The sequence below is a fragment of the Benincasa hispida genome, chromosome 11 (genome assembly GCF_027475165.1).
Source record: "Benincasa hispida cultivar pf3 chromosome 11, pf3_genome.v1.1, whole genome shotgun sequence".
NCBI lineage: Eukaryota > Viridiplantae > Streptophyta > Magnoliopsida > Cucurbitales > Cucurbitaceae > Benincasa > Benincasa hispida.
The window spans coordinates 82,444,547-82,463,705 of NC_143488.1; the positions used below are offsets into that span (position 1 = coordinate 82,444,547).

General features: G+C 33.9%; 2 protein-coding genes across 10 annotated transcripts; one reads left to right on the top strand and one right to left on the bottom strand.

Annotated features, from left to right (window-relative positions):
* Positions 1–1,659: 1,659 nt before the first annotated feature.
* On the top strand, positions 1,660–8,546 carry LOC120090996 (histidine-tRNA ligase). Of its 7 annotated transcripts, none has more exons than XM_039048760.2 (8): positions 1,660–1,884; positions 3,432–3,635; positions 3,965–4,070; positions 4,412–4,591; positions 5,483–5,950; positions 6,154–6,237; positions 6,322–6,417; positions 6,846–7,273. In XM_039048760.2, the coding sequence occupies exons 2-7, from the start codon at positions 3,588–3,590 to the stop codon at positions 6,387–6,389; spliced, it is 954 nt and encodes a 317-aa protein (XP_038904688.1). In that variant the 5' UTR covers positions 1,660–1,884; positions 3,432–3,587; the 3' UTR covers positions 6,390–6,417; positions 6,846–7,273. The 7 variants fall into 7 exon arrangements, with proteins under 7 accessions (XP_038904688.1, XP_090163540.1, XP_038904686.1 ...); XM_090307414.1 differs by lacking the exon at positions 6,846–7,273 and adding an exon at positions 8,250–8,546 and having other exon boundaries at positions 1,673–1,884; positions 4,452–4,591; positions 6,319–6,417; XM_039048758.2 differs by having other exon boundaries at positions 1,673–1,884; positions 6,319–6,417.
* A 329-nt stretch (positions 8,547–8,875) lies between these two features.
* Positions 8,876–17,824, bottom strand: LOC120090995 (binding protein). 3 transcript variants are annotated; one of them, XM_039048757.2, is made up of 17 exons: positions 17,593–17,824; positions 17,164–17,486; positions 16,886–17,046; positions 15,612–16,800; positions 15,284–15,475; positions 13,864–14,523; positions 13,532–13,708; positions 13,058–13,125; positions 12,739–12,961; positions 12,558–12,657; positions 12,326–12,441; positions 12,189–12,246; positions 10,422–10,573; positions 10,145–10,343; positions 9,709–9,861; positions 9,538–9,617; positions 8,876–9,011 (listed from the first exon to the last, which is right to left on the bottom strand). In XM_039048757.2, exons 1-16 carry the CDS (start codon positions 17,723–17,725, stop codon positions 9,559–9,561), a joined length of 3,963 nt encoding a protein of 1,320 aa, XP_038904685.1. In that variant the 5' UTR covers positions 17,726–17,824; the 3' UTR covers positions 8,876–9,011; positions 9,538–9,558. The 3 variants fall into 3 exon arrangements, with proteins under 3 accessions (XP_038904685.1, XP_090163538.1, XP_038904683.1); XM_090307412.1 differs by having other exon boundaries at positions 8,928–9,000; XM_039048755.2 differs by lacking the exon at positions 8,876–9,011 and having other exon boundaries at positions 9,399–9,617.
* Positions 17,825–19,159: the final 1,335 nt, after the last annotated feature.

Consider the following 19,159-nt stretch of genomic DNA (forward strand, 5'->3'; position numbering starts at 1 on the left):
TAATCGTAAACCATAAGAACTAAATTCTAACTTTTTCAAAATCATAGGAACCAAATTTACCACGTAACAAAAAATTTCGAGGAAATTTTTTCATAAAGTAAGAAACAAAGTCATGTGAAGTAATGGGGTTGGTCGAAGTGATAAATGGTTAAAGGACAATGAGTCTTTGCATATTAGAGAAAGAGAAGTGTTGCAGTGTTGCATGAGGGAGAGAGAAAGAGAGAGTAAAATATACAATGAATTAGAAACAAATGTTGAGTTTGGCTTTGCATATAAGGGAATTTGGTTTTTCTGTTGGATGCATTTAACTTTTAAGACGAACTAGTCTTGCATGAAGGAGAGAGAGTAATTAATTTGCAAGTTAAAGAATTCAACCATAATGTTCAATTGCATGGGGATGAGGGATAGTTTTTTTTTTGTTCTTTACTTTATTTTTTTTGTTAAAATTAATGAAATTAATAATTTGCAAAAATGGATTAAAATGCAAAAGTACAAAAAAATATATATACGAGTGCTTATAAAATTGGTTAAGGTATTTTTTTCTCGACCACAAGGTCAAAAATTCGAGTTTCTACCTTCAATTTGGTGTTCTCTAATGTTTAGATTTAGTTTTCAAGCTTGATATTTCTATCTCTAAAATTTGAAAAATGATTTTTTTTTCCTTATCTATCTGTTTCATTTTTCATCCTTTCCTATCATCATCGTCTCCACTGCTTTTCTTGGGAATATGAAACAAGAGATAAATTTCTTCCTCATCTAAGATCAATCTTCAAGGGATGCATTGAGACTGTGACAATGAGCAACGATGACAATAAGGGCCCCAAAAAAATCATTTTTTAAAACTTCATTTGTTAAAATATCGGGTTTAAAAACTCAAGAGACAAATCTCAAAGACTAAGGCCTCGTTTGATAATATTTCATTTTTTGTTTTTGGTTTCTGAAAGTTAAACATATTTCCTTTCCATTTCTTACAATGATTTAGATATTTCTTTAATACAATGGTTGAATTCTTAGCCAAATTCCAAAGACAAAAGCAAGTTTTTAAAAACTACTTTTTTTTTAGTTTTCAAAAGTTGATTTGGTTTTTTAAACCATAGGTAAAAAATAAATAACAAACGAAGAAATTTGAAGGTGAAACTAGTGTCTATATACTTCATTTTCAAAAACAAAAAATAAAAAACGAAATGATCACCAAACGAGATTTAAAAGTACGAGTGTTTTTTAAATGAGAAGAACGAAGAAGTTCATTTTTAACATTAAGATTAAATTTCCATCTACGTAAATATTTAGGAGATGTTTTGGACACTTAATTGAATTATGAAGTCAAGAATTAATACATTAGAGTTAAAAAGTCAACATTTAAAATGTAAAATTTTTTAATTAAAACTCCTCAATGAACATAGGGTTAAGTAATTTAACATGGATTCGGTGAACCTGAAATTGAAAGCTCAAGATTCTCTAAGAGCGATCACAATTGGAACTTTCCGTAGCTATGACCCAAACAAATCCCAAGGGGGTGTAGGGCCATTGATTCATTTCATCCAACTCGGTCTTCAATGGGCCCTTTATTCCTCTTTTCCACGTGGCAAAGTTTTTCCATTTTCCATTTTGGAATATTTTTTTTTAAATACAACTTGTAATAAATAAATAAAGGAAAATAATAAAAGCTTTTGCCAAAAATATGAAAACTATTTTACCGCATAATCGAATCGGAACCAGACGAACAGCCGATCAAACACACACAAAACAAAACCTTCTTCTTCACTTCACAATTCCAAATCAAAATTCCCTTCTTCCTTTTTCCCTCTTATCTCTCTCAAAATCTCTTCCTTTTAATCAAACCTTCCCTCCAATTTTTTCCTCTTCTCCTTCAATCCGATTCAGGTATGATCCACCCGCTCTGCAACTCTAACCCTCTATTTTCGCCGAATCTTCATTTTGATTTTTGCTTCTCCTTCTTCCTCTTCTTCCGATTTTGTCTCGTTTCTGCTTTCACCGCCACTTCTTTCTTCATTTCTGCTGTTTTTTTCCCTTACTTTGAAGCTGTTTTAGGGTTTTTCTTTTCTCCCTCTGTTTTACGTTTTGTGGTTGTTGTCGGTCATTGCGGTGGAATCATTGAGATACTGTGTGATCTCTCGGCTAATGACTTTTGTGATAGCGTGTTCTGTTGACTGTGGAAGTTGCCGTTGTTTGTTAATCGTTATTCTTGTTTTTTTTAGACTTTTGATTATTTGCGTTGTTGGGTTTTTATTGTGATCATTTTTGGGGAGGGGATTTTTAGACTACTGGAAGAATGCTCACGCATGCAGAATTAACTGCAAAGCTTGTGTATCACCGTTTTAGGTCGAGGGTTAATGTTAAGAAGAAAAAAAAATTGGATGTTGTATGTCATAATCATTATTTGATTGGGTCAGGTGGTCAATAAAAACCACAGGGTTTGGTGTAATTTGGTGTCTTTGACAGCCTTTTGGATCTTGGTTTAAGGTCGTTCTGAATGGTGGTTGTTTATATTTGTTACCGAACTCAATGGTTTCTCATTATTGGTTTGTATTGTTGGAGTGAATTGTGTCCATTGAAGCAGTTTGACGTTATTGTAACCTATTCCTGTGAATCACTACATGAAGTTTTAACTAGACTATTTGTTGTTTATTGACATAGGGTCTATAAATTATTGTTTTTTTTTTTTTTTTTAAAATTAATCTCTAAAATATTGTTGTTTCAATATCGTTCACATCTAGTTTATTTAATGCAAGCCATTATATCATTCATCTGTTACGAAAAAAAGTTGTCTTCAAGAATATTTTTCATGGATCCACCTAGCAATAATAATAGGTTTTGACTTTCAGTGTAGTTATAGGATTTTCAGAGAAGTTGAGAGGTCGTGTGATGAGGTTTGATGTGTCTTTGTGGGCTTCGGTGATTTGGCTTTCTTGTAATTATGATATTTGTTTGATTTTATTGGATCTGAGTTTGTCTCTGTAGATGGTTCTTGAACTCCCTTTTGTTGGGCTTATTTTTTGTATGCCCTCATTATTCTTTCGTTTTTTTCAATAAATGTTTGGTTTCTAACCCAAGAAAAGTATAGTAAAGGGAGTTAAAAAAAAAAATGGAAAAAGAAAGATGATGCCCCTGTGCAGATAGTGTGGAAATGAGAGAAAATAGAAATGAAAAGTTAAGGAACAATGCAAGAAATTTCTGGAACATGTAAAGTATATCTTGATTCCATAGAGTATTGCACACAGGACTAGTGTTCTACCTTCTTCTAGAAGATATCTTTTTCTGATCATTTATTCCCATTGTCCGTCGTTTCTACAGTATTCCTGTTGAGTGAAGAATCTGTCAAATTGCATGACATGATAGATTTGTTCTTTCATTTAACTACCTATTTTAGACTTCTTGACATGAACCTTGATTATATTTTGCTTCTGCAGCGGATAATGCTCTTTGCATCTGAAAGTTATCTGGTTTCGCCATTCAACTTGTATTTGATGCACTGAACTGCCTGCCTTAGTGTCCCATACTATCCATCTCCAGTAATTTGTATTCAGAATCTGTAGTGGAGGAAGAGTGCTGGATAGTCTTTAAAAATGTCGAGTGGATCGATGAGAAGAGTCTCACGCCAAGATATTCAGTTGGTAAGCTGAAGTGTTCTTGTTCCAGCACTTATCATTTCTCTCTCTCTTTCTCTCCCCTATTTAAGGCATCGAAAATTGTTGAAAAACTAAACTTCACCATATAAATATACATGAGGAGCCATATGCCAATGTTTAACAAAAAACACTAAAGCAAAGAGAGGGTTTTGGTATCTCCATTGCTTTTAGGGTCATTTTTATGATAAAAGAAATTTTGTCCTGCTGCAGTTATGTTTTGAATCATTATAAAGATACTTTTATTTTTTGACCATCTAACTTTCCTTTTATGAGATAACGGCGTGCTACATTATTTCCAATCTGTCTGATGCTAGGTGCAAAATCTGATTGAACGATGCCTTCAGCTATACATGAACCAAAAGGAAGTTGTGGATACACTGCTGAATCAAGCAAAAATCGAGCCGAGTTTTACAGAACTTGGTAACAGTTAACTTCATATTTCTTGCTGCCTTTTGCACCCTTGCATATACAGTCAATAACAATTGAAATTGCGAGAGATGTTGATGAGAGGATTATTATATCAGACCTAATTACCATAATACTGCTTTCCTGGATTTTTTTTTTTGGTAATAGAAATATGATCCTAACTCTTGGACAGTTGATAATCCTAACTTCACCATATAAATTACAAAATTATTAGTTCTATGTAATATTTGCTTTGTCACCTAACTTTTGGACAGTCGATAATTCTGGATCAGTCATTTTCTACAGTAGATATTCTTATTGTCTTACAGCAATTTAATGAATTTCCTGCACTCTAGTTTGGCAAAAACTTGAAGAAGAGAATCGTGAATTCTTCAGGGAGTATTATCTGAGATTAATGGTGAAGCGCCAGATAGTTGAATTCAACAGGTTGCTTGAGCAACAAGTTCGGATGATGCAAATACAGGAAACTGGAGTTACTCCATTGCCTACTGCCAATGGATCACTCGTCCAACAAAGTGAGTCAGCTATGCAATTATCTTGCTTTCTTTGCCTTTTCTTTCCTTTCTTTTCTGTGTAGGAGTTTGTCTTTTTTTCTTTTTCTGCTTCTTTTGTTATGCTTCTTATGGTTTTTATCTGAAATGTCTTGTGTAAGTAATTTATTATAAGTTTTATTGCACACCACCCATTTTTCTTCTAAAAAAATATCAACAAATGGTTGCTTTTTATCCCTTTACTTTATCCAATGAAATATAGTTGTGGCAAGTTGAAACTGGAGAATTAGACAAGGGAAGAAATGATTACCCATTTCTATTTCATGATATTTTGTGATCCCTTGTTTTTCTGATCCCTAACCTAACCTGTGGGTTCTTTAGATAGTTGGTGTCAGCTTGAAATGGAAAATTAATATTTTTTTCCTACCCAGTTCAGATATAAAACATATCAGCTCAAGGAATGAAGCCATGACTTCTTTTGCTATGGTCTGTTGTTCAAGTAAATAATAAATAGTAAGCATACTTGAAGAGAAGATCTTGGTGTAACTTTGCTTCACTTAATGGACGTGGATAGTTAATTGCCGGCAAGAACTATTTCTGCTGTCTTTAACAGGACTGGTAGTAGAAATATAGTTTTGTAGTTGTTATACTTAAAAGCACCTCTATTTTATCAAGTTGTGATATTTTGATCTGAGATTTTATATTTTATTTAACAGATAATGCTCATATGCATTAGGATATGCCCTATCCATTAGAGATCTGGTACAAATTAAGCAAAGACCAATCAACTTATTGGTTCAAATTTTATAAACGTCTTATTAAGTTTCCAAAATCCCTTAGGGACAGATTTTACTCCTTCATATGGATCGTTTTTCTACCTTGAACAATAGTTGTTGACAGTGCATCTTTGAACAGTGCACCCGAATCCAACATATTCAGTATCTTCACTTAAGCAGAATAATGTGCAGCATCCTTTTGGTAACAGCATGCCAAACAATGCATTTCTCAATGGTGCCATGTCCTTGCATTCGAGAATGCATCCGACAGTTGACATGTCTGCACATGCAAGTAGGATCGAAGCACCACAGTCTATACTACCAACCCAAAGCTCAAACATAGGGTTGAATGGTAGGACAATAAAATCTGAAACTGGATATTCAAGCAATTCCTCTTATATGTATGGGGGTGTCGATGGCAATGTAGTGGAAGCACGCCAAACAATAGGGGATGTATCGGTGGCTCCTTTCTCTGGCATGGAGTCCAGTGCTCAACCCATGAATGAACCACTCCTGGAACCTGACACTTCCTCATTTGGATTTCTTGGTCAGATTCCTCGGAATTTCAGCCTATCAGATCTAACAGCAGACTTTTCGCAGAGTTCAGGTCTGTAGTGTTTTCTTGCTGTTCTTATATGAAAGCTGGCAATCGTATGTTCATAAATCGGATGTAGCATTATAAACATTAGAGGGCATAACTTCTCCGATGGTATAAATTGTTTGATGGTGTATTCAGCTTAGCCCTTCAAGTTCTTCAATTACATTTTGTTAAACATTGCTTGAAACCAATATCTTGCCTCTCATAATCAGATATACTGGAGAGCTATGCTAGATCTCCTTTTCTCGCTACAGAAGCTGAGAACTTCATGGATATTCGCGAAAGAGAACATCAAGGTGCGAATTATTTGTATGTACCAAATCTTACAATTCGTTTGCTAGAATGATTACCGACTCCATCTTCTTTTGCATGCTTAGAAGACAATAAAAGGTCGTTGGATACCATATCAGAAGGCTTGAGTTATGAGGACTTCGGAAGTGACTCATGAGTCTTATTTCCTGTTTGGTTAGATTAAGGTACCCTTTTTTTAACTCTCTTTTATCTCTCTCAAACTTCATGCTTATTCCATCAATCATTTTCAAATTTTCTGTGTTGAGTTCACAACTTATTATAATTAGCTTTTAATACCATGGCCAAACCCTTGGCCTAGTGGGTAAATAGGTGGACATGATCTTAGGAAATACCAAAGACTACATGAGTTTAATTCATTTCATGGTGGTCGTCTACCTACGATTTAGTGTCTTATGTGTTTCCTTGACACTCAAATGTTGTAGGGTCAGACAGGTTATCTCGTGAGAATAGTTAAGGTGTACATAAACTAGATCACCTTAGGGAAAATTTTTGCATAGAATGATGAACAAAATAGTATGATTTTAACCTATTTTCTTAGTTTTGAATCTCTGCTGATGTGTATTTTGTGTCTCATTTTTAATTACTATTGCAGATCTTTATTTTCTTTTGGAGGAAATGGGGTTTGACTGATAATGTTTGGGTAGTTTCAAACTTTGAAATGCATCAGATTTGGGGGTTTTTTTTCCCTTTCAAAAAAGAAGAGGAAGAAAAGCACAAACTTCTGATTATACTGACATCACAACATGTAGTGGTAAAGCTTTGGTTCGATTCCAGAAATGTATGTAAAGTCATCATTTTCTTTTTCTCAAGTTTCTCGTTTGGTCTCAATTGATTTTCTTTTGATAGGATTTGTACCTGGCTTGGTTCGTGTTTTTTTTTTTTTTTTAATAATAAAAATCTTTGGTCGAAATTAAATGTAACAATGTTTAGATGACATTGTATCCAAAGTATCTTAGATTAGACACATTTTCGTTTGTTTGGTTTAGTTTAGGGTTTGAATGAAGCAAATAGTTTGGTGCCCTTCTTTTAATTTCAAGTAACTTGAATATCAGAGATTCTTTTTAGTTAGAGAAATACTTTTAATTCTCAAGTCAACTATTTTATATATTAGTTATTTTTGCTTTGCTTTGGCAGTTTGCACGAGCTCAATTTTAGGAAGTGCTTGAGATTCCTATTTACATATAAATCGAGATTTCTATTTATGATGTTAATTAAAATTTTATGAACATATATTTTTCTTTTGGGAAGGGAACAAGAAATCAATTTTATTTTTCAATTTTGTCCAATTTTTGTCTACCAGCATGGAAAAAGAAAATCAACCATCAAGGAAAATTGCTGAGATCTATATATGATTAATGATATTAGAAAAAAGAAATAATAAATAATAGCTTTGCTCTTTGAAAACTCGTTAATTTGTACCAAGTCTACGTTTACCAAATTGTAATAAAAATTGGTACATAGTGAAATTTCATTGATGGATCAATTGTAATGAACTTGAATCGTAAATGTAATTGGATTGATTTGGATAGTATTTACTTAAAATTATGAATTTTGTCAAATTTACCGTAACTGTTACTTTTACGTCTACCTACAAGGATTAAGCGGTAATGGTAATAGTAAAAATGTTAAAATTGATGCTTTTTTAGTTGTAACAATATTATTGTGGTAATGGTAATAATAATGATTGGATGTAATTTTTAAGGACAATTGGATTGATTACTCTTTATTTATCAATAAGATTGCATTGTAATTATTATAAATTTAGATGTATTACAAAATTGAATGTGGGGTACATATGTCAAAATGTAGAACACAAGTAAACAATACTAAAAGTAATCAAATGGGTTTCACATTTTTTATTCTCATTGATCTAATAGTAAACATAGACCATTAAAATTACAAGTGGGTTCTCTTTCACGTTTCTTTTTTCCCAAAAAACGTAGTAAAAGATAAAGATTGTGGCATTATCTAACAGCACAATCTGATAAAATTGAAGGTTTATGGAGAGTAAAAGTTAATGGATCATGCATTGAAAGTTGAATACAAATGCCGCCTGAAATTTTCTGAGGGACAAGGATGGGTGATTCAGATCACTTGGCTCTTGCTAGTTTGCAGCACATTCTAGCAGCACATTCTAGCAGCCCATTTTCAGTTGTATGGAGGTAAAGTTTTTGAGCTTTAGGCAATTTGTAATGGACTTTTTGGGGGTGATGACAATTAATTTACGTCTAATTCTGGTTGAAACTAACTGTGAAAGTGATCAAAATGAAAAACGGAATTCAGGTCGATATCACTAACGTTGTTTCCTTCTTTATTGATGAGGCTACAAAACATGGCACAGGTATTAAAAAGCTATGAACGAGAGAATTGCATTTACAATGCTCTTCCCATAATTGAGTTGACTTTCTTTAGAAAAAACAAAAAGTCTTATTTCCCGTCTGGAAAAATCAACGAATAAAAACTCACATATAAATAAATAATAAAATCAATATCATGCTGATGTTGACAATGTTGATTTTTTTCTTCATTCGTACCTGGAATGCAAGCACACTAAATACACATCACGTTTCCGCTTCACAAATTCATTTGATATATATATATATATATATATATATATTTATTTATTTATTTGGTTCTGTTTTCTATTGTACTTCAGAGGTTCTTAAAAGTATAACATCAATCTTACTTCAAATTTCACAAAATCCACAAGACTTGATTTCATTAATTGCTTTTCACATTCCTCGCAACTGCAAAGAACCTGAAAGATTAGTCAACCATACACATCACCTTCCATAAAGGCTATCTTTTCTCTTCAAAAATATTATATAACAAATAAGATTACATTCAAACTTAAAATACAACTTGTAATTATCTCAATAATAATAATAATACTATTGATACAGCCCGTAAGAGTTCCCAGGAAGGCATAAATGCCTATCCAATTAAGCTTCACTCAAAGTTTGCTTTCCTGGAGGCAATCTGACTCTACATAATTGCTTATCAAGTGTATTAAAGATGATGCTACTTAATTAAGTCTTGAAATCAATGTAGTTTAAGAGATTCACTGTTAATGTCCCTTCTCATGGGTTTTAGATTCAAAACCATTTTTTTATATAAATGTTTGGAAGAAAATTAAGCTATATGATGTTTTAAATGAAAATAATTCACTAAATTTGTTGCATGGTCAGGATGTTGTCATGTCACAGGAGGCATATTATGAGGTCAAAACTCGAAAATAGACAGTTTTTTAAGTTTTTAACCACAAGCGGCAGAAATTAACTTACATAAGAAAGACAAAATTAACTTCACGCAGAAATGCCTCTTCTACGTGAGCTTCTTCTATTAACTCGCAATTTGGAGGTCCCTGCAAAATGGCCGGCAATGTATTGATGTAAATGCTTGATTCTTGATATCTTAAAAAGATAAAAACAATCAATTTCTTGAGCTCATAATACCTTCATTCTTCACTTGGGGTGGTTGAATTTCAGTTTTACATGTTTCTGACTCTGTCAGCTGACTGGAAGTACCAGAATCTTCTGACTCAACGAACTTAGGTTCTGAATTGTCATTTATAGATTCAGCATCTTCAGATGATTCAATGTTTTCATCTGCAAGAATGATCTTTAAATGTAAAAGTTCCTACCAGTGATGGAATTAGACTACTTAGAAATTGGAACATACAAAACTGGGGAAACGGCATATTTTGCAGTACTCATCGTACCTAATATGTGTTCAGAAAAACTTCAACACTGGATTATGAAAAATTAAACATGATAACAATTATATGCCAGCTTTAATGATACCTAAATCCTCATACATATTTAGAGCCAAGAGAACCGAGGAACACAGTGGAAAAAGAAGAATAGAAATGAGTTGGTGGCTTGAACCAACCTTCAGTGATTTCAGACTCTGGAGCATCTTCATCTTTTGCCGGCACAACAGAAGTTTCAATATCACCAATCCTCTGTTGATGAACTTTGGCATTTCTAGCAGTAACTTCCTGCTCCTTCCTTTCCATATGCGTCTTGTTAAGCTTTTCTTCGAATTCTTCAATGCAAAACTTGAGTTCTGGTTTAGCAAATTTCTTACTCTGAAATAAAATATGAAGACATGAGAACTTTGCAATTCAAAGGTTAGGGGGTGTGAGTTATAGCCAATAAGCCCATACCTTGTTTATGATGCTCTTGAAATGTTCCATTACAGAGTCCTCCGAAACAACGTGTTCGTATGTCTTGAATGAATCTATCAACTTTTTCATCCCCTTTTCAGTGAAGCCAAGCTGTGAAAGGCAATATGAAATATATTCCCACTGTCTAACATCTGCAAACGATAATAGTCATAAGCTTCGAAACATCATCATACTAGTAAATTTGAGAACTTGATACTTGATACCAAAAAGTAAGAATATAGCCAATTATGATAGGTTAAACAGAGAAGATATTAAAACTCGAAAGAGATGGTTTATATCTGAGAATGGTAGAATGCAGTCCACAAGCTGTGAGCATGATAGTTCAAGAAATAATAATCCAATAGTGTAAACCTTCAAATTTTTAAGGTTCAGTTCATTTAATGAATCATACTAAACGAGGGGGTCACTTCTTTCAAGTGCTAGCACCATATCACCAGCGTTCTTTTTTCTAAAATTAGAAGTCTAAAGTTTGAACACGTCGAGCAATCTTACTAAATAACTAAATAAGACAATTACTAAAGCTATGCTCGTCAATGAAAGGGGAAAAAGTATCAATGCCATGAATTTACAATGGATACTTTCCAGGTGTTTGAAACCAGCAATATCGTCCAAACACGGGATTTTAGCTTAAAGATGGCTCTTGTCAGAGTTTGACACAAACTGAGAAAGAGAGAACATCAAGGGGAAAGTAAACCTATATTTTCATCCAAATACTTGGGTGTTATTGATGTAGTGAATTTATTACCGAGTAGCCATGCAATTACGCCTCATGACTGGTTTGTTGGTAGTTGTTGGTTTATAAGTCTATTGTTATAGTTGTTTGTTTCTTGACTGGTTTAGTTGATCAAGACAGCAATATTCAAAAAGATCTTTGCATTCATAATTAAATAAACTGAATCAATATTTTTCAGTATTGTTGCCGAATTCCAATCCTAGGTTGTTTCAATCTTTTTTCCTCGTTTTCTCCCAAGATTATATCCTGCCTCCACATACATTCTTTTATACTTGCAAAGATGCTTGCTTCCTTGTGCACCAGGTTGTACTATCATGAGCAAGAAGAATGCAAAGGGGATGCGCAGCTTGGTGCATTGCAACCTTTTCCCCACTCTCTATTTTTCTTCTTTTTGGCAAGATTGCTATTTTCCAGCAAGCTCCTCATATATCTTGAGTGATCTCGTTCCAATTGGATCTTGAACTTCAAGTCATCTCACTTCAATTACTATCAAACTCCGGGTGAGCATGAAATGACTTTTAAAAGAAGTATCTTTAATCTATGGACTTTCTAAATGAAATATCTTTCTCCAACGGTTGCTCACGTTACCAATGGAACAACTTTAATAAATAATGCTTCACAAAACTATAAAGTTAAACCGTCAACAATATTTATCCTCTCTTTCATAAGTGAATAGTATGTGATTGTGCAATTTAGCCACCACAATGACCACATAGCATGTGAAAGTTCCCCCTACTACAACTACTACTAAAAAACTTGAGTTCAATTAAACAAATTAAAAATTACATAAACAATAATAAAGTAGAGGGTATTAATAACTGATAATTCTATAATAGATAATTTGTTGAGTTAAGTAGAGGGTATTAATAATCGATAATTCTATAAAGTAGAGGGTATTCATACCAAGAGAGCATCACGTAAGCAAGTACAAAAATCAAAAGTTAGCTACTCTTATAGTGGGAAATTATAAATTGGAAAACATTCATATGAAGTGAAACGTTGAAAATTAATACCTGAAACTCCATTAAACCTATTGCAAAGCTTTTCCACGAGTGACTCCATTTGTTTATCCTAGAAAAACATAATAAGTAGTTAGTTTTAGAAATATAAGTTAAGATTAGTTAGATTCCTTCAATTGAATTTTGATTACCCTCTTGATGGAGCCAATCAAGAATTGCATGATGTTACAAAAGGACTCTCTCTGTAGATTTTGATTACAAAGCTTTCCTAATATATCTGGTAGTAGATTGTATATAGGATTTGCTCCTGTAGATAAGGGATTAGAATAAGAATTTTGAATGAGCAAAATCCAGTTCATGTGGTGAAACAAAATGTGAGCAACTGAGCATTGGTAAAAAGGTCATTGATGTTGTAAACAATACCTTTCTTAGACAGCTCATGGAAAAATAGTTTGGCCAGATTTGATATTCTCTCATCCTTATCTTCTAAACGTAGAGTCATTTCATTTATATAACCTTTTACCTAAGCACAAATATCAAATTAGTCTCCTTCAAATATGAAAATCCAAATTAAGGCAAACTAACAGGATTGCATCAATCAAACCTTCATCATATCATTTAATATGAGATGAGAAAGCACCAATACAGCATTCTTCCTAACAGAATTGGAAGGATCCTTCAACCTGGCATACATATTTTCAGTCCATGGTTCCAAGAGATTAGGGAAACGAACAGCCAAATCTCCTAAAGCAATAGTACAATTGGAACGAACAATATCTGATGGTGCGGTTTCTACAACCGTGAAAAGAAGTTGAAGATTTGCATAGCTGAAAATTCACAATACTTGAGAGTTAGGAAATCTTTACATCGATTATCACACATAAAGACTAGAGAAAGAGAGAGAAACAGATGGGGGGCCTCACCAAAAATCTGCATCAATGATCATTAAACGACATAAAGCAAGCATGGCAGATGCTTGTAGATCTGGGAACTGCAGATGGAAATAATAGACAATATGAACAATTCAAAATTAAAATTTCAACATTCAGATAAAAAAAAACTATAAAGAAATTGGTTTTAATGTATGAAATATGTATACAATGAATAAACGTAGTATGCCAGTAACATGTTACAACTTTCCATACAAATCAAATGAATCTAAAGCTCTGTATTTTTGCAATTACTAAGACATATCGAATGTCAAAGAAATAGACGTAATGTAAGAGTTCACTAGGAAAAACATCACAAGAGAAACAAATGAAGATTCCCACAATATGGTGAACCCTGGGCCATGTCTCAGTCCAATGTGGCCGAAAACACCAGCTAAGTGACGAACAAATTAATGAATAAAACAATTCATCCGTAGTATAAATATAAAAAGGATCACAAACATTCACCTTATGCATCAGGCTAAAATTTCTGCAAAGCCTGGAAAGAAATGGTGCACAGTGTCCTATTAAATTCTTCCCTCCTGAATTACCAAAAACAATTTCTTTTTCCGCCTTCTCTGAAAGAGAATCAACAATTGCATCTTCAGAAGCAGCAAGGCCTAGCTCAGCATTGATGCCATCTTCCTGCAAGAATTCAACTGTCACATTTTATATTATAGAAATATTAATTTTTTTAAAAAAAGAATCATAGATATCAAAAGATAATAAAACAACAGTTAGACATAACATAACTTTACCCTGGTCCCATAATCGATTCATTATACAAAAGGATAACTCACCTTCTCGCCATTAGCTACTGTTGCACCATTACCGTGTACAGTCTGACCATCAACAACCATTTTTTCCTTCGCTTTTTGTTTCTGAATCTTTCGGGTACACGATTCGATATATACTAATTGGTTCATGGCTACATGACTTGCGATAAATAAATATCTACTAAGTTTCTCTATGTGGACAGTAGTTAATATGTCACCATTTCCACCTTCAATGTCAGCTTGCAGTTCATCTTCCTTGTTACCATTAAAAACGAAAGTAAGGGATTTTTTAACCAAATTTGCTGCTAAGACTTCAGGAGACGGATGAATTGAATATACAGCTGCTATGGCTTTATCAGCAGCAGCATACCATATCTTCTCTGGAAGCCAAGAACTAGTAATCAAGCTTTCCAGCTTATCAAAAACCCGGCAGCCATTACCAGCCAACAACTTTTTTTTGTCATTTTCAGACAGTCTCTGGATGGCAATGCACGCTGTCCTGGCAAGTAAAGGGTCCACCTTGGACCATCGACCAAACCCGATGTCGATGATGTCCTGTATATGAGAGCCAACAATACCAGCAGATGATTTTGATGCCATGCAAAGAACAGATAATGCACCCCGGCTTTGCTCTGCTGTGGTTCCACCAACATTAAAGCAAAAGAAATCCCATAAAGCTGATATCTGAAAAAAAGGGGAAAAAAATACAAAATACACTTTTTAAACTTCTTATACATTCCATGTTAAAAACCGACAAACCACGCATAATGCTGGAGATCCATGCGCCATTAACAAGTATAGCTCTTTAAAATCACAACAGTTAACAATTACATACAAGTTTTTGAGATGTCATCATATGACAACCGAACTTATACTTTGTACCTCAATATAGGCATGCCGATCTAATTAGTAACATCTGATAACTTCAAGTAAATGAAGATACATTTATCCATGTTTCTTTCTAATAAAATACATATTTTTAAAACTGATATGGTAGTACATGGCTGCATGCCAGTCTTAAGTTAAAAATGTTCTAAAAAATAAATGAATAAGTTCTATGGTTGTTTCCAGTCAATGCAGTGAATATCATAGAAGTGAATTCATTCGTAACTTATTTTACTTCTGGGATCCTAGCTAATACTCAACTTATTCAGGTGCCACTCAGCCTGTAAAATATAATATGAAATGAATTTTTGTCGACTAAGCTCCTCAACCCTTGCTACCTCTTTGCCCTTTTTTTTTTACATTAGAAAATATCCTAAAAATTAACTGGCCTATAGCTCTCAATGGGGAAATGTGAAAGTTCTTTTTCTTGCAAAACGACCAGAGAACTATTCGCTTTAAATTTTTCACTGTCATAAGATACGATTGTCAGGCCAAATTTCCCAGAAGTTGTTAACTTGCTAAGAAACGATGTTAAACAGAGATATAAAGCGAGGCATACCGTGCTACTAGATATATCACCTTTCGATACCAAGGCATCAATCATAAACTCCAGAGCTGCAAGATCTCCAATATTTGATTCAATGGCAAGATGTAGAAGATTTTTGGCAGTTTCAATTGGGTTCTTTGTTATATATATTGTTATGAAGGCATTCTCAACAGCTTCATATATAGATTTATCTTGAGAAAAAGCCTACAAAATAATGAAATATAAAAGAATAAACAATTTATTCTACAAAAGAACTGTTCGAATTAATGATGAACGATATCTAGAAAATGGAAAAACAAAAATTGACAACTTTAAGCCCTGATAAAAAGTTAAAGCATACCAATGGCAACATTTTACGGAGACAAGCCTCTGAGCCATCTATTTGGAATTGTCTGCACCTCATCAACAAAAGAATTGTATTCTCAACATCAGTAACGGAAGAAGAAGCCATTAACTGAACAAGTATTGGCATTACTTCTGATATACATGTCGAAAACCTCAGACCAGCCTCCAGTGATGCAACCAAAGCCCTGATCTGCTCCATGTTTCCAACATCCAAAGTCAAATTGTCCTTCTGAACAACCTCTTCCTCCATTTGAGGAGGATAACTATCGGTTAAACTATCCTGCTGGTTTCCACCCTCACCTTCTATATGGCCATTAACAACTTCACCATCACCATTAGAGATATTGTCATCAAATGGTGAGCCACCTTCCTCATTCTCTGAGGACTTGTTTGGTTCAAGCTCATCTAATTTCTTCTTATACTGCTCTAAAGTGGCTTCAAATGAAACTACTCGCAGCTGTGGACCAAATGGGTTATGCTGCAACATAGTGATGAGCAATTGCAGCGCAGATTTTCTGACAATTGCACTCTTGTCCTCCAACCTTCCAGCAGCAACTGCTGCTACTTCATTCCACAAACCGATAGAAACAGAATGTTCTTCACATAGTTCAGCCCAAACCTGAAGAACTCGACTCCTAGTGTAAGCTGAAACATCCCGACAACGTTCAAGCAAGATTTCTAGCATTGCCTGCTTGCTCCGAAGACGAACTGATTTAAAACTCTGTTCACCTTCAATGTCACAAAATGCTTTAACAATCAACTTACCAAGAACCCCCACCAGAGCATTTCTTATTTTATAGGATTCCCCACCAAAATGTGGAATCAGAAGTCCAATGTTTGTTGAGAACAACTTTGGGAGCCTGTCAGCAAGCTCTACTAGGAATCGCCCTATGTTATCAGCCCCAGCTGTATCTTTAACATATTCTTTCGGGCTAGTCCTTCCAACGTCTCTAATAAGAGAGAGTGCCAGGATTCCATCAGAATATTTCTTCTCTGCCCCAGAAACAGCATCAGCCATGTGGGTCACAACATAATCATACTTGTGAATAAGGTGCATAATTGAGGCACACGATTGGGTCGTAAAGTGATATTTTGTAGAACAAGCACCAATTACACGACACAGAGCATCCTTTGTGTCAACGTCCTTCAAAAGGACTGGATTCTCGAACATTGAGAACACGTTTCTAAAGAAAACCCGAGTTAATAATGTTCAAATTACAAGTAAATACACAGGGGAGCGTTTTCACCAAGTTAAGTAATAGTACGTACTTTGCAATAAAAGACAGATAGTTCTCATCTGGGTCTTGAGAACCAAAGAGCAACGAGATATTGATCTCCAGTGAATTAGCAATCAAGTTTAATATACGGGCCCTCTGCAGTTCCCAATTCCATGAACTTCTGGGCATTTTCTTCCGAGTACTAGCGGTTACCTAAAGGCATAATTGAAAGAGGTTGGGTGAAATTCAAATCAAGCTAACATAACCACAAAATTTATCAAACTATTTCAAAAGAAAATAATGACCAGCGTAGAGGAATTAGTAGAAAACCTTTGAATTGTTGCTACTACTAGAACTAGATTCCTCACTGGTGACGATATTGAGGAGGAAAAACGTATAGATTTTAAAAGCATTACGATGCGACGCAATCTGATCGAGCACCGGAGCGTCGCCATCATTACTTGGGGAAGCACGTGCAAGGGAATCAATGTTGGGAAGAAGAACACTGAAATTGGAGCGGAGACTCTCAACAATATTCAACTTACAGGAGGGAGAGAGGTGTTTGTAGTCTCGAATCAAAGAGTACACACGGTCGAAAGTATCCTGCTCTTCGACGCAGAAGAGGTCCTTATCGGAAAGATCAAAGGAAATTCCTATTGAAATTCAAGGAAATGAAGAATGTAGATGGGAAATTAAGGGTTATCGATACGTATTCCGAAATGGGGAACAAAGTAGTGAAAACAGTGGAAGAGGACGAACCTTTGACGAATTCTTCGAGTTGAGATGGAGGAAGAGAGGCGATTTCAGTAGGATTCTGAACGGAGAGGCGGTTGTCGTCGTAGTCCTGTTCGAGAGATCGAAGGGTTTGGGGGAATACGAAGTGGGAAGCCATTGGAGAGAGAAGAAGAAGCTTCGGAATAGCTGAGATGAATGTTGAGAATCCAAATTCAAATTGAAAGAGCTTTTCAAGGAGCGGGAAGGCACTGTGGGTCGGGTCGGGTCGTAGTTGGGTTCTTTATTACTTTAATAAATACAACGTTTAAAATTTTCAAATAAAAATATTATATTAACACTTCGAGTGTTGTATCATGTCCAAATAGAATTAATTAAACAATAATATTTAAAGAAAATTTTCACACATACAAAAAATATCAAATTATTTTTAAAAAAATAGTGATAGAAATAAATTTTTATCAATTTCTATAAAAAAAAAATATTACATTTTACTATTTTGTGTAAATAGTTTCCATTATTTTTCTATTTTTGAAAATCCCCTTTTAATAAAATACTTTACCAAATGAGCTAATTGAAAAATTTTACGTTAAACTACAAGCTTGAGCTTTCAGGTTTGTATTAAAGGTTGTTGGACTTTCTATTTCGTGTATAATATGTAATGAATTTTGAAAAGTGTGTAATAAGTATAATATTTTTTTGACTTTGTTTCTATCTAGGGATAGTTGCAAATATAGCAATTAGATCTAAAATATTAACAAATATAGCATAATGTAAAAAATATATATATATAAATATGACAAAATTCAAATAGTCAATAAGTGATAAACTATATCGTTGGTAGAAGTCTATCAGTGATAGACCATATCGTTGGTAAGAGTCTATCAGTGATAGAGGTCTATAACAATAGACTTTTCTATATTTGTAATTTTTTTTAAATGTTATTATACACTTAGTTATTATCCCTAAAAATGTTACCTATTATAATTACCTTTCTATTAAATTATCGAACTCTTAATTTGTGTCTAATAGGATATTGACCTATTTCAAATTTTCTAAAATTGACCTACCTATTGAACACAAAATTGAAAGTTGGATGTCTTATCAAATATAAAATTAATTATATGTCTAATTATAAATTCATGAAAATGTTAAGAATCGATTAAACACATAATTGAGTAATCTCTGACTATTAATAACTCACGCATTTGTTGACTTTTCACGACCATTATGAGTCTAAATTGACATATATTTGTATATAAGCTTTATCTCAATACTGAAAAGGTTGAGAAGTAATGAATTTTCGTAAAGCCAATATAGAAGCAGAATGTCGACATAAACATTCTCTAAGTGACCTTGGCATAGGGCATTTACCTAGAGGGTCTTGGAGATTGTATGGTTAACCATGTAAGTTAAAATCGAACATAGATATATAGAATGCATTTCTTAAGCTAAGCTCCTGGTGTACTTTCATAAAAGGCCAAAATGGTTAACTTAATACATAGCACAAAGGTAATGTGGTAGACTTGCGGTGCACATGAAATTTTTGTACAAATGATTCATTTTCAACTTCCTGAAGGGTGTTTGGCTCACC